The 15,128-nt window shown below is 39.9% G+C and overlaps 1 protein-coding gene across 4 annotated transcripts in view; it reads right to left on the minus strand.

Moving 5' to 3' along the window:
* Positions 1-15,128, minus strand: part of SEMA5A (semaphorin 5A) — a 368,047-nt gene that overhangs the window by 18,997 nt on the left and 333,922 nt on the right. For all 4 annotated transcript variants that reach the window (XM_036409220.2, XM_036409216.2, XM_045571872.1 and 1 more), the window contains one exon: positions 2,171-2,396. In XM_036409220.2, coding sequence (XP_036265113.1) covers positions 2,171-2,396 — 226 coding nt within the window. The remainder of the gene's footprint in view (positions 1-2,170; positions 2,397-15,128) is intronic.

Below are 15,128 nucleotides of genomic sequence, written 5' to 3' on the forward strand. Positions count from 1 at the left end.
TACCAAAAACGTGTGGATGCTCTTTAGAACCTGAAGCCATTAAGACACAAGAAAGGAAGTATTTTTAAGCCATGCCCAGGGGACACTTTGGGAGGGAATATAGACTGCTTCATAATAGTGTAGTAAATTTATCCTTAGTTTATAGTACTAGCATTTAAAACAAACATTAGCTTTGGTTTTGTATGTATCTGAGAATAGAAGAAAAACAAAATCTATATCCAGAAAAGAGAATAAAGTTAATATATAGAAAAACAGTTACTCCTTTTCTCTTTCTTTCTTTCTTTCTTTCTTTTTTTCTTTCTTTCTTTCTTTCTTTCTTCTTTTTTACTTTGGTATCCTAAAAATTAAGATAGTTCACAAACAGCTCTGAAATAAGTGAATACGTGAATGGTGTTTATTTGTTTTATTTAAATTGTAGACTTATTCACACAAAACTCTCTACTAAAGCAGTTTTCTCTTTTTCCAAAGAAACAAGAAGCAAGCTTGTTGGTTGCTGAACAACATTAAGCAGCATGGTTTGAGGTGAGGACAGAGTTATGTCATTAGCTTAGATAGTTAATGTCAGTAAAGCAGTATGACAGAAGCGGCTGCTGATGGCCTTCCCAGCACCCAGGCTGGTAGCGCTAAGAGGCATGGAGTTCTGTGACGTGAGCCTTGGTGGCCCTAACTCACAGCCACTTGTTTAAGAGCTTCCCTTGGGCCCTAATTGGTTTGGCTCAGTGGATAGAGCATCTGCCTGCAGACTGAAGGTTCCAGGTTCAATTCCGGTCAAGGGCATGTACCTTGGTTGTGGGGACATCCCCAGTACGGGGTGTGCAAGAGGCAGCTGACCGGTGTTTCTCTCTCATCGATGTTTCTAACTATCTTTCTCCCTTCCTCTCTGTAAAAAGTCAATAAAATATATATATGTATATTTTTTTTAAAAAATAGCTTCCCTTGGGCAGTGCGGGAGATTTCTTGCACCTCCAAGAATTTATTCCACTTGCGTCAGTCCAAGGTGGTGACTCACCAGCTCTGTGGTTCCTTAAGGCCAGCCACCTTGAGTCTGAAGCTCTTTCTGTAAAAATTACCTTGATGGTGACTGTGCTTTCTCTATCACACTCATGTTAGGAGACTAAGAATTATAAACACAGATGTGCTGGGAAATATGAAGAGATGGTTGGGTGCAAGATATCATTACTATTGCTGTTTTCGCCAAACCATGCTGTGAGGACCCATCTATGGGCACGGGTTTTCTTTTAAGACTTGGCCAGATTGTGTGACATTAGATGAGAATGGTAGAAGAGATGGAGAATGATGCAGAAATGCCCAGGCAGAGTGTGGATTTTCTGGTCCACCCCAGAGCTTACCCCATTCAACTAATGTCATTGATGAGATTTATACAAGCACAAGGGACAAATTTATTTCAAAGACTATTAAAGGGTTCTCATGTGCTGCATTCTTTTATTAATATAATTTTATTGATTTCAGAGAGGAAGGGAGAAGGAGAGAGAGAGAAACATCAATGATGAGAGAGAATAATTGATCGGTTGCTTCCTACACATCCCCTACTGGAAATAGAGCCCACAAGGCAAGCAGGTGCCCTGACAGAAAATCTAACAATGGCCTCCTAATTCATAGGTCTACGCTCAACCACTGAGCCATGCTGGCTAGGCACACTTAAAAAAAAATTATATATATATATATATATATATATATATATATATATATATATAGAGAGAGAGAGAGAGAGAGAGAGAGAGAGAGAGAGAGAGAGAGAGAGAGAGAGAGATTTCTGTTTCCTTTGTCCAATTTTGAGATAAATAAAATAAAGGCTTATTGCAAATTTTAGTGCCAAAAGAATTGTGGAAAGATCACTGACCATTCCATAATATTTTCTGATACTAAATAAATCTCTCACAAACTACTGTGTCCTTGCTATAAATATAGTGTTATTTTGAAAGCTGAATTCATGGGACCATCTCAATATGTAACTACATTTTTATAGTAAGGCTGTTTTCTATCAATTTGCTATACAGCCAGTTCTGCTTTAGAGGAATGTGTTGTTAGAAAGATTGCTAAGCCATAAGTCATTGAAAGAAAAAATACCCCCTCGATCTTCTCTGAAAGTAGAGAAAAGATCACATGCCTGTCCATGGAAGTGGGCTAGACCAGAGGAGCCCCCACTCACCATCCGTGGAGCAGCCGCTGGTCCCATCGCTGGAGCAGTACCGCATTTCAATCCTCTGTCTTCCCACTTCCAGCAAGTTTGGATCGGGGAGGCGGGCTTTGCACGTGTACCGAAATCGCTGCTCATAGTGGCCACCGTTGTCAGAGATATTGACAGGCGTCCAGGGTGTCCAGGGAGTGGTCTTCTTCAGCTCAGGGCAGGGGTTGGTATTACAAGGCTGGTACTCCTGGGAGAGAAAAGGCATGGGCTGTGCTCAGCACACACCATAAATAGAGCCAGGCATCTCTCCAGCTAAACCAGGATTCTATAACACTTGGTTTCTTAATATGCCCATCAGGTACTCTACAAAGTTAAAGCCTATTTTGGTTACATTAGGCATTTAGGAGGATGTTCTGTTTGCAAGGCAACTCCAAAAGGATCTGCACAACTTCTCCTGCGTCAACAATGGACATGAGAAAATGGATATAATTATATGTGAATAAAAATCATGATTGCCATAATTCATCTTGCTTTCCCTTAATAATTGACCAAAGGCTAATTATTCAGATGTTAAATTTAGGTGTCTTATCTATAAGATTAAAGTTAACATGATGGAACCATTACCTGTTTTTTGAACCACAGTTTGTTCAGTTTGCGATTAATGGGTATTTTAAGCTCCGGAATAACAGATTCAAAGTGACAGACTAGCAGGTATCCGAATGATATTGACCTTTAGTGGCTAAGAGTTTTTCACCAGATTTCCCTGGTTAATATCTCAGGGGCACTTGTCAGTTTCTCCTCCCTTTCCTCACTACCAGGTTTCTCCCTGGCACACAGGTTGGAAGGTCCTGGGAGCTGAGCAGAGAGATCTGAAGGTTTGGCACAGTGAGTGCTGGGGGGTTGGAATTTAAGGCTACAATTATGAAAATTAATCCAAAGCATTAAAATAATTATTTGGCAAAATGTTTAAACTCTATATCCCCAGAAATAGGGCCAAATATAAGAGGTCTGACTTTGGTCAGAGAACAACATGGAGATTCCTCCCTTTGAAAACAAAGGATGTTTCATTAGAGGGAAAATCCACAACACAAAACACACCACAATTCTAAAATGACATTTGTCCATATTAAACATACATATAAGAGATAAATTGCTCTCTAAGCTGTATTATAAAACAGAAAACTGTTCCATCCTTCCCCATCAATTTTTAGTTAAGCATTTTGATATGTAGTCCATAGAACGAATAATAAATTTTTCACCAGGCACTGTCCATTCACTGTGCACTATGGAAAATGAAGATTTAGCCCTTAACTTCCCACCTCCCTCCCTGCATCTTCAACACCAATGCAGTCGCATCTTCCATCATCATCATCATCATATTACCAAGCTACACTTTGTTAGGTCAAAACGCAGTGTTTACTCTTAGCACCAGGAGAGCACTATCTGCACCTGAGTGCTGAAAACCACCATCAATTTCTGTCTCTTGTGCAGTTCCCTTCCAATCCCAGTTAAGGGCTCATCTGTTTTGAGGGGTAGTTGTTTAGGGTCTATGAGCATGTCATTACTTCACCCCTGTCATGTAGTCAGACATAGTAAGAATTGTCTTTGCAGGTTTCTGGTTAGAAAAATTATCCCTTTAATATTTTTACTATTTTATTAGTGAATTTCCAATATGACAGAAAGCAGCCATGTGTGTCCACACCATCAGCTTTACCTGAACATCTACTAAAGTCATGATTTTGTCACTATTCTAATGATTAGGACTAGATTTCTTTGCTCAGAATCTATCTGGGGACAATACTCCAGAGTTCTCTGTGTTGGTGACATCATAGGCTTTTAACAGAAGTAATCACCACGGCGTCTCTGATGTAATACCCTGTCAAGGTGCTGCTCCCATCCACAACAACACACACCAGAAGACAGATGACTGCATTTTTCTCCTTTTACAGCGTCTTTGATCACAGCATCTTTTGGATACTGCCTCCCAAATGAAAAAATAAAAAGCCCCAATTCAGGCCATAAACTCAATGGTGTGAGAAACGAGACAGGACATGTGTGAGCTCGCTCTATTTCACTTAAAATGGAAGCCACATGATAGGAATGCTTTAAACCTCATCTGGTGGTGTGGCAGCACTGTCATCTCCAGATTGAAAATGCCGCTGTCCTCCCCTTCCTGACTCTGTGCCCACCTGGCTGGGCCAGTGGCCAGGCTCCTTGCTGAAATGGACTTAGAGCATATGCTGTTTATGGACCCTTGCTTTAAAAATACAGGTCTTTATTAATAAGTTCAATATTACTTTATGATGGCAGGGGCTACGTGTGCCAGCATAGGCATCACTCAAGGATAAAGAAGGTCAATTCAGTCTCATTAGACTGAAACCCCTGATAACAAAGTCTGTTCTTTTGTTTATTACCTTCTCATAGCACACATTTTAACATGAGATGCAGGACTTTTTTTCTTTCAATTGCTTTTTGAGGTTTCATATGAGGCATTCACTTAAAACATCAAATTATGACATGCTGAGATAATTTTTAAAACAGTAAACTAAAACCATAAGTAAATCACCACAAATTAAGTATTGTAATGGCTAAAACAAAACAAAACCAAAGAAACCAGAAACTTGCCAGCCAGGTGCTGGTGGGCTTCCGAGCAACTGGAACTCTCCCTCCTGCCCCGCTGGTAGGGATGTAAAAATCACACAGTCCCTTTGAAATCTATTGACAATTTCTTAAAAACTTACAAACACATTTATTATATGATTGAGCCATTTCCCTCGTAGATATTTACCCAAGAGAAAAGAAAGTACATGTCTATACAAATACTTGTACATGAATGCTCATAAAAGCTTTATTTGTAATAGCCCCAAACTGGAAACAACCCATATGTCTATCAGGAGGTAAATAGCTAAATATGTCATCTTATATCCAAGTAATAGAACAGACTCGACAATAAAAGAAATGAACTGTTGATATGTGCACAGCACAGAAGAATCTGAAAATAATTATTCTGAGAGAAAGAATCCAACAAAAAGGAAGGACATATAAAATTATGGAAAACGAAAGGTCAGAAAGCAGAGAAGCGGCTCCATGGGACTGAGAAGCACTCAGTGCATGAGGGAGGGTTACAACAGGGAACAAGGAAACTTAGGATTGATGGACATGTCCATTCTCTCGATTCTCCTGGCTTTGGGAGAAGTTAGCTGCCACACTTTGAGAGGGCCACGTGCCTGGCACCTGAGGGCAACTTCTAGGAGCTCCAGTGACCCCCAGCCTAAAGAAAACAGGGACTTTAGTCATAAATTTGCAAAGAACTAAATTCTTTAAACAATCAGAGAGCTGCCAAAACTGGTTTGGCTCAGTGGGTAGAGCGTTGGCCTGCGGACCGAAAAGTTCCAGGTTTGATTCCGGTCAAGGGCATGTACATTGGTTGTGGGCACATCCCTGGTAGGGGGTGTGCAGGAGGCAGCTGATTGATGTTTCTCTCTCATCGATGGTTCTAGCTTTCTACCCCTATCATTTCCTATCTGTAAAAAAATTAATTATATCCATATACACACACACACATACACACACACACACACACACACACACACACACACACACAATCAGGGAGCTGACAAGAGAACCCAGAACTTCAGAGAAGTTTGCATCTCTGGACACTTTGATTTCAGCCTATGAGACAGAGCAGAGCAATCAATTACATGGGCCCAGACATATGACCCTTGGAACTGTGAGATGATAATAAATAAATAAATAAGAGTGTTGTTTTAAGCCACTAAACGTATGCTAATTTTGTTACATGGCACTAGAATATTAATACATACTGATGTAAATGTATATTTGTGTGTATATATGTATATATACACACAAATATACATTTATTCACACACAATATACATACACACACACACACACACACACACACATATATATATATATATATATGAATGTATTCTGCGACCCTGCTTTTCATCCAATACTCCAAGGATTCAATTTATTAGAAGATTCAAATGAAGTTAAATTTTTCTTATGTCCTGACTCCTTTGCCTCTTAGTCTGATCTCCCATTGGCAAGAATTTTCTTTCTTATAAACTCATTATCTTCCTGATATGATATTCCTCCAATTATTTCCCATGAGAAAATTTCAGTTAATTTTTAAAATTACCATTACTTGCTATTAATAATACACAGAAAGTTGTTGATGAGAGTCCCACAGGTTATGTATCAAGTTGAGGTTGGTTGTTAAAATTCATACTTTATTCAAGATGCCTGGTCCCATGCAGAATTTTTTTTTTTTAATTCAGCTATACAGAACTGTGACAAAATATATATGTTGACCATCTATTTGAGTTTCAATTTCACCAATTATATTAAAGCTTTATATTTCTGTCCACTATGTGTATGTGAAGTGTATTGGGTATATACCTTCTGCTTTAAGGGCATAAGCAGACTCTAAGTGGTGTTCTATTCATCCCATAAAAGAGCTTTTCCTAAAGTGTGTCTCTGGGCAGCTCATGATGTGCTTTAGGGAAAAGCATCTGTTGTCAGGAAGGACTGAGGGGCCTTGGGTTCAACAAATATAAGTGGGTTTCCTAAAAGCAAGCGAGATATGAACTGATCTTGAGCCCTTCTCTCAGACCTTCTTGAAAAACCAGAATTGAGTAACTGAGCAGATTGCATATTAGTAAATGCTGTTGAGGAGGATGCTACCTGGAATCAAACAAGCTCCCCCAAAGTGAAAGCAATTTTACTGTTGTGTGACTGATTTACAATCAACTTCACTGACTCAAAACTGAAAATGAGGGTGCGCCCCTGCGGTTCCGAGGTTGTGTGGAAGATCCCCGTCTTCTGCCAAACCTAACCAGGACGTGAAAAAATTAAGATGGAGTCTTATGCTGATAAAATCCTTAGTCCATGCCACATGCTCTATGTCCTTAGCCCATTGAGATGTCCATGTTCTAATGAGGAAGTCCTCTAAAATAAGCCTTCTTCAAGGCTGCTGGTGATGGCTTTCCAGGGAGTGGATGAGGCCTAGGGGGCTGGCACTTCATTAGCCTTTCTTCTCCAGTAATTCCACCTTTGAGCTTATTCCTAAGTTTCTGCTGTGAAACTCTCTGATCATGTCCACGTTTGTGACCTTATGTGATAACCAAGATATCCCACCAAGTCTGTCATGGGGGTCTACTCCCTTCATGCCCATTATCTAGTGCCTCGGATTTCTCATTGATAAGTGGTCATAGAAAGACATACATCATGATGATTTGGGAGTGTTAAACCGGGTAATGCATTTATAGTGATTATCAGAGAGTTTGGTAATCAGGGCGTTGTTGGTGTGCACAGAGGTCTGGAAACAAAGACGGGGTACAGAATACAAAAATATTAGGACTTCTCCAAAATTGGTCAATAGCAACCTCTGTCCAAAAAAAATCAGATGATCATAAGAAGTCCTAATTACTCTAGCAGGGTTACACACAGGAGAATAGATTTATCCAACTGGTAACATAAGTATCCAAGTTTCCATGTATATAATTTCTTTCCCTCTATAATGTGATCATTTGATGGAAAATTATCTTCTAAATTTGCTCTCATCTGAGTTTATATGAAACTGACTTTTTATCAGTTCATACTGCTTAAATAATTAGTTAAGATTTCATGCCCTAAAAGATAGCAGCAAGAACATTTATTTAATCTAAAATTCCGATATCGTGTAAGATGTATTTGGAAAATTCATTGCTAAGGTCAAAGTCCTTCTGTCATTTCATTTTACCAGTAGGGAAATATTTGGAACTCCTGGGTGTTTTCTTGGCTCTCTAAGCTGGGATCCCATTTAATGGATCTGGGAAATGAAAAACATGTGTGTTTTATCAACATCTTTCACATGAAATTGCACTTTTTGCTCTTCTTTTGGCCAATTTACTGTGGGAAATTATGTTCCTCTTAAAAAAGATCTATAAACGACCCCCGTTTTATAAATCAAATTGTATAATTATATTCCTATTACCTCACAAATGTTTCCTGCCAGAACTTATGGCTATTGTCCTAAATTTTTAATTTAAACATTTATATTTTTAAAATTAAAGTCAAAGTAATATTGCCCAAATGACATTTTCAATTAACAACAGTTATGAAAATGGAAGCATCATGTGACCTATCCATCCATCCACTCAGTCACTTATCCATTTTTCAATAATCATTGTTGAAGAACCCTATTTAGTAAGAACCATTAAATCAAAGGATCTTAAATATTTATGATGAAAATAAGCACATGAAGCTCAAGGGAAACATGGAAGTGCTGGCAGTCCCATATCAACTATGCGTTAAGGGAGTTAGGATGTCCGAGGGACGTGACCTTCAATAAGAGAGCATAGTAACTGGCACTGTGGCCAATCTCATGAGTCACTCCCCTGGGATTCTCTGTCTGAAAGGACCACTTTCACACCAAGGTGCATTGTCTGCCTCGATCACAGCACTGAAGGTGGGATGCGCCTACCAATTTAGTTACCTGACTAACCTATTCTAGTAAAATAATCTATGCCTTAATAGTAGAATGTCATTGTTAGCAGAAAACAAAACAAAAGCCCTGGTGCAACCTTAGGCACCTTAGAAAAAGTTTGAAGTCTTGATCACAGAAAATAAAAGACCTGCTGGTTAAAATATACGTTGTCAAATTAGTTGACTATTCACCTTTGTTTTTTATATTAATACAGTTAAAAATGCCTGTGCCCCAGTTTTATCTTTGTTCCAAATGTATGCACAAGGTCCCTGCAATAACACTAACGAAAAGAAAAGAGTAAAGTATGAAGGTAGTCTGCTTAGAACTTGTGGCCACATTAATAGTCAAGGTTAAGTCTGCTGTCATTTTTCTATTGACTTGTCTCTAAAAGCAGGGTAAAACTTTACGCAGAAGCCCCCAATAAAAGAGATGTGTTTCCAACCTAAGGATAAAGGCTTTGCCTTTTCTTCAAAGAATCAGCATCTCAACTCATATAAATATATAATGATCCTTCTCAAATAAACTATCATAAGAGTGAATACTCTGTCTAAATGAAGTGAAAGCATCATAACAAGGTAATTTTTATGACTGCTATGGATGGTTTTATTTCTAAGATTTACAACCTTCTCTCTCAGAATTTAATTTTATGGCTTATTAATATCTTGGGGTTATAATTTAATTCACTTATTACTAACAATGCTATTGCTGCATTAGAATTTTTTTTTCTCCACAGGCTAAACACATTTCTTGCATCTGCTTGAATTGTGTGCTTTTAACCTAAGTTTGGGCCATAGATAGTCTGCTACTATCTATGTGATAGTCCGGAAAATATTAAGTTTATTAGAGCAAATACCAAAGAGAATAGTCAGGCATCATGATGCCATCAATGTCTTTGTCACAAAGATGAACAGTAGAATCCCTGTCACTCACCTGCTTTCTGAATCTGGCCCTGCTCCTGGCTGCCAGCAAAACACAGGGGCAAAAGTAGGCTTACAGTTGTTTGTATGGCAAACAATACAATAATAAATAAATATTACAAGAATAAACCCTGCGTTTCCTGCACTTACACCTCCCACCCTCAATGGCTCTTTCCCAAAAATGAGGTCTGCAGTAGAATTAAAATATTCAAATTGTTGGAATCAAACATAAGTTAAACATTTCTAGGTTTTAATGTACTTAACATATGGCAATGGCATAACACAGTTTATCTAGAAGTTTCCTATTAAAAAAAAATGCCTAAATCAATGTTTAAAGACTGAACTACATTATGAATTTTCATCTACTTAAATATGATTAGAAAATCATCTATAATAATAAAAACATACTATGCTAATTAGATCAGATGCCCTTCTGGATGACCTTCGGGACGAAGCTGGGGCTGTGAGGGAAGCCCGGTCCCAGGTGCCAGAGAGAAGCTGGTTGCCGGCAGCCAGGAGAAGGAAGACCTACTCTTGCATGAATGTTGTGCATCAGGCCTCTAGTTCTGCTATAAATTCCTAAAATATACAATGGTGATTAAATAATGAAATGGGTAAAATTCTTCAAAATTCATAGTTTGGTCACAAATGCATGATGTTACCGTATTTTTCGGACCATAATACGCTCCGGACCATAAGACGCACCAGTTTTTAGAGAAGGGAAATGAAGAAAAAAAGATTCTGAAACAAATAGTGTCCTAAAATATTTTATGTGCATTAAAACCCAACATCACAGTCATAAACACATGTAATCAACCCTGTAAAGTAAACAGCAGCATTTAGAACCATTTTAGAGCCGGGCAAGCACACAGAGACCACACAGAGCCGGGCAAGTAAAAAAAACTTTTTTCTTAAAGTATATGTGTAGGCTATATTTAAACCATAAGAAGCAGGGACTTTTTCCCCCCACTTCTGGGGGAAAAAAATGCGTCTTATGGTCCGAAAAATACGGTATATCCATTCCTTAGGTTTTGTTTGTTTGTTTGTTTTAAAGTAGGTTTCTATTGATGTTAAACAGAGAGGAAGGGAGTGGAAGAGAGAGAGACACATAAATGTGAGAGAAACATGAATTAGCTGCCTCCTGCACCCTCCCACCTGGGATGTAGCCTGCAACCTTGCATGTGCCCTGACCGGGAATCAAACCAGAAACTATTTGGTGCACGGGACAAGGCTCAACCACATAAGTCACACTGGCCAGGGCCATTCCTTAGTTTTTAACTGTATAAATTTTCTTTCCCAATATCATCACCATATAAAGGCACCTCTATATATGAAAACATGGACACATGATAGATCTCACTTGGTAATTCATACATTAAGATGATCTAAACCAACAAATGCAGCCACAAAACTCATGTTCTAGAAAGTTGCTTCTCTTCTTCAACAAGGTAAGGGTGTTTCTTATTCAAAGCCATCTTTCAGGCCTACAGAAAGTTGAAATACTTAGAATTCTGTACTGTGGATGACATTAAAATTCATTTTTCTCTTCTGGACACATGGCAAAATTTAAGCAAGAGTATTGACTGCTCTCTGCCTCAATTTCTATTCATTTGGGCAAAAAATTCCATAAGGTGGCTGAGTAAAAGTGCCTGCTCTTCTAAAATATGACTCAAGTATTTCTAAATTGCTTTATTTTCTTACAAATATTAGTCTATAAAATAAAGCAATAAGTAATATAAGGGTGACGGCAGACATCTAAGTTTTCTCTTATAGTGTGATAAAAAAAAAAGTAGTTTTCTTCTTTAGACCGTCCCTCAGTAATAGAGTTTCTTTGTCTTTATTACAGCGTGAAACGCTCTACCCACTCTCAGACAGAACATTACAGTCAGGGGAGTAGACGTGAGGTTTGTTCAAACAGGAGTTTACCCAGGCAGGCAGGAACAACACCAGCAGCTAGAAGCCTAACTATAAATTTAAAATATTTACTACATAATTATATAAAAAAGATACAATTCCATCAAATTATAACAAAATAGTACTGGAGAAGGCCGTCATGAATGGCTGCCATGGTGCCCATCTAGAGAAACCCTGGGCTGATCAGTGCTTTTAATTGCATTTCTGTAGTTCCAGCTCCCCAGATAACTCAGACAATCAGATCAACGGCTTTCTCAACCCCTCCCACCTCACAGCCTGAGTCCCAGCCACTCCACACTGTCTTGAAGACCCATAGTCACATGCTGTGCTCCAGGCCTCTATGCCTTTGCTGCTGCTGCCTTTCCTGCAACATGCCAGCTTTCTCCTAAATTTGCCTGGAAACTCTGCCTCCTCCAGGGTGCCACTGCTGGGCCCTGGACAGTCACAGAGGAAAGAGGCAGCTCTTCAATGACTGGTTTGCACAGGGGTCTCCCTCACACACCGTGAGGTTTCTGTAGACAGCGGCTGCCAACGTTTCGTTTTTCTCTTTCTGGCTGGGCCCTGGATACTTGCTGGTCCTCAGGTGCCCCATTAATATCGGACCTCCCAGCGCTTTTGCAATCAAACAGGTGCCAGTGGATCCACACATCAGAAGCACCCAATCTCCTTTGTGATTTTGGTTAACTTTTCCTCAGTGTTCAAAATCTTCATAAGGACTGAATAATCATTCAATTAATAAACGGTGTACAAACCGATAAAGATCAGGAGGCTCTGGTCCATGTGGGGTGGAGGCCCAGCATGGCGCCGTTGCCCAGCTCTGCCATGTGTGAATCCCTCACTATGGCCCAGGACTAGTCACTAAGTAACATCTCTGACCTTCCAGACATGGGTAAGAGAGCTGGCGGGAATCCTGGGGAGAACTTAATCTCATTCTTGACCTCACAATTCTTATTTCTTTGCTTTGCTATACTGATTTGGCCGTGATCTCCAGTATAGCAGGGGATATTAGAGGGGCTGGCAAAATCCCTCAGCTTTTTTCTGTCTATGCATCCCACAGCCCAGTACTGCAAATCCTTTCAAATGAAGCAACTGACTTTCCAAATCTGCCTCTGGTCACATAACTTCACATCCTCCAGTCACCCGAGTGATGCTTTAGAGCTCCCAGTGTGTACCCCACACCTTTAGATCCACATCCTTCACTCATGTGCCTTTATCAGAGAAGCTCCCCTCAACTTGGCCAAATCCTGGCCACACCATGTGGGTGTCCTTGACCCAGCCACACATAACCACTCTTCCTGTGGATTCACTGTTTTCTCTTAATTGCTCCACTGGCATTGCTAGCTTCTTCCTTATATCCTAGTCATTTGATTTGTATTTTTTTCTCTTAAGCTAGAAAGTTATTATCTTTGTGGTTAGGGGTTCTGTGTATCTTCCAAAGTGCCTAGGACAGTTCTGTACTAGGTATTCAACATTTTTGGTGGACCAAATACACAGATGAAACTATCTGAAAATACTACAAAGAAAAGGATGACAGATCAGTAACCGAGGTCATGGAGAATGTTCTTTTCTTCCGGATATAAAACTGTATAGAAATTAACAATACCATAGGAGATCACACCAAATATTAGACAAATTAATTCTCAAAGGAGAAATGTAGCAGGCCTGCCAGTGGTACTAGCAGTTGTGAAAGGATAAGAGGAAGAAATGGATGAAATAACTTCATAAGGAAGCCTGCCTGGAGAACCTCAGAGGGCTGCTGTGATGTCTGGGCTCCATCTGGCTGCCCCCGCTATGTGTGCTTCACTCCCTGTTCGAGGCACGGGTTCCTGTGCTGCTGGTTTCCCACGTGAGGCCTGGGCCATTTATAAGCAGATTCCACAGCTTCCTTCTTTCAGCCCCTGCCCCTTCCTTCTCCCACACAGTGACACTAGAGCTCCTTGGAAGACTGCTTTGTAATCGTCTCCAACTGGGCAGTTTCATGGGACGAGAGAGGATGGACTAGAACAGATGTGGGAAATGTTTCCTATCGTGAAATAAGCAGGATGCCAAAGAGGAGTGTGTGCGATGTGACTTTCTCACGCCGCATGGCTTGTAAAGTAATGCGAGAATGTGACATGGTGGAAGCCAAGTCCAGCTTTAAGTGTCTTTATTGCAATGATTCCTTTCAAACCAGAACCTCCTGAGATTCTGTACGTCAAAGAGATCTTTTTAAGAAAGCATGCTGTGGAGTGAAATGAAGAGAAAACTGTTCTAAGAATGTCTGCTTTGGGGGTAGATCATCCAACCACAGAGCAAAATAATTAGGCTTTTATGCTTATCTGACAAATGTAGACGGCTTTTAATGTAGCTTTGCATTTCCATTGAGAAATGTTATAATATCTACATGCAGCACTAGCTTCTATTATTCTAAGATTCACACTGAAGAGGTCTGAAGTAGGCTTAAGTTCTTCGAAGGCTCTATCTAGGATTGCCGAGAAGATAACACTTGAGAAGAAAGAAATAATGGTATCTTTGAAAATAATTAATGTTTTGAAACCAGTTTTCTACCCTCTAACATCTGTCACTTTCCCCTTTACTTAATTACAAGTTGCTTTGAAAATTATTATGTGCGTGAACTGTTTTAACGACTGAAATTATACATGTTCAGAAATTCCACTCCGATGAGATGATAAAATGTGAAATGCAAATCTTCAGTAAAACACTAATTAAAACATATTGTTGATGTAATTAAACACTTAGATTATTTCTCCAAAAGGAAGAACTGCCTGCCCTGAGCCAAACCAAAAGACAAGTTTAATGTGAGCAAAACTCCTTTGAAAGTCCTCTGGCTGCACCTGCACACATGAGAACTAATTCTATAGCACGCCCCTCCATGCTTCATGGAGCTTGGTACTAAATACATTGTGACATTGTGAAAAACAGGCATTGAACAAACTGACACACAAATAGTTCTGTTCAAATTCCTTAAGTGAGGACCCTGTCCGAAGGTCTAAGCAGGCACTGTGGTCCCCTTAGTCACCCTGCCCTTCACATCGCCCATCAGGGGCTAGAAGCTTAATCTGAATATTTATTAAACAATGATGGAGTCAAATGGGTCAAAAATCAAGATGCTCAGATTCTGGTTCTGTCAGTGTGAGCTCAGGCAGACATCTTTTCAGAGCGTGGTGTGTGCAGGCTTTGCAAGCCCGAGTGAACGAAGGCAGGCCACACCACAAGAAGCGCAATCAGCTAAGTAAATGACAAAGCCTTTCTTAAACGGATATCTCGCGAGGTTTTGTTTGCTTGCATATTACCTGGATTTTAGAGAGGGTTCTAAAACTGATGCAATGCTGGCCTCTTTTACATGGAACCTGAAATGGGTCAGACCCCTGCTTCTCTCTATCTTCTCTGCAAGCTGGCTGAGCAGCCTTACTATCAGTGTACAGCCACAGGTCTCTGATTGGGAGGCTGAGTGACAGGATGCTCTCAAGCAGTCACAGACCAAGCTGCTATAATGCATGAAAAGGACTCCTGGAAACCCAGCTCCAGCCTGTGCAGTGAGGTGCTGCACTGACACAGGATCTTTAAAAATTGGATTGGAGATGGAAGAGTCCAAAGATGCAAATCAATGCAAGAGCTCAATCTTGATGCTGCAAACTCCCCTTTTGCCCCCGAC

Source organism: Pipistrellus kuhlii, unplaced genomic scaffold (assembly GCF_014108245.1).
Source record: "Pipistrellus kuhlii isolate mPipKuh1 unplaced genomic scaffold, mPipKuh1.p scaffold_m20_p_4, whole genome shotgun sequence".
Classification (NCBI taxonomy): Eukaryota; Metazoa; Chordata; class Mammalia; order Chiroptera; family Vespertilionidae; genus Pipistrellus; species Pipistrellus kuhlii.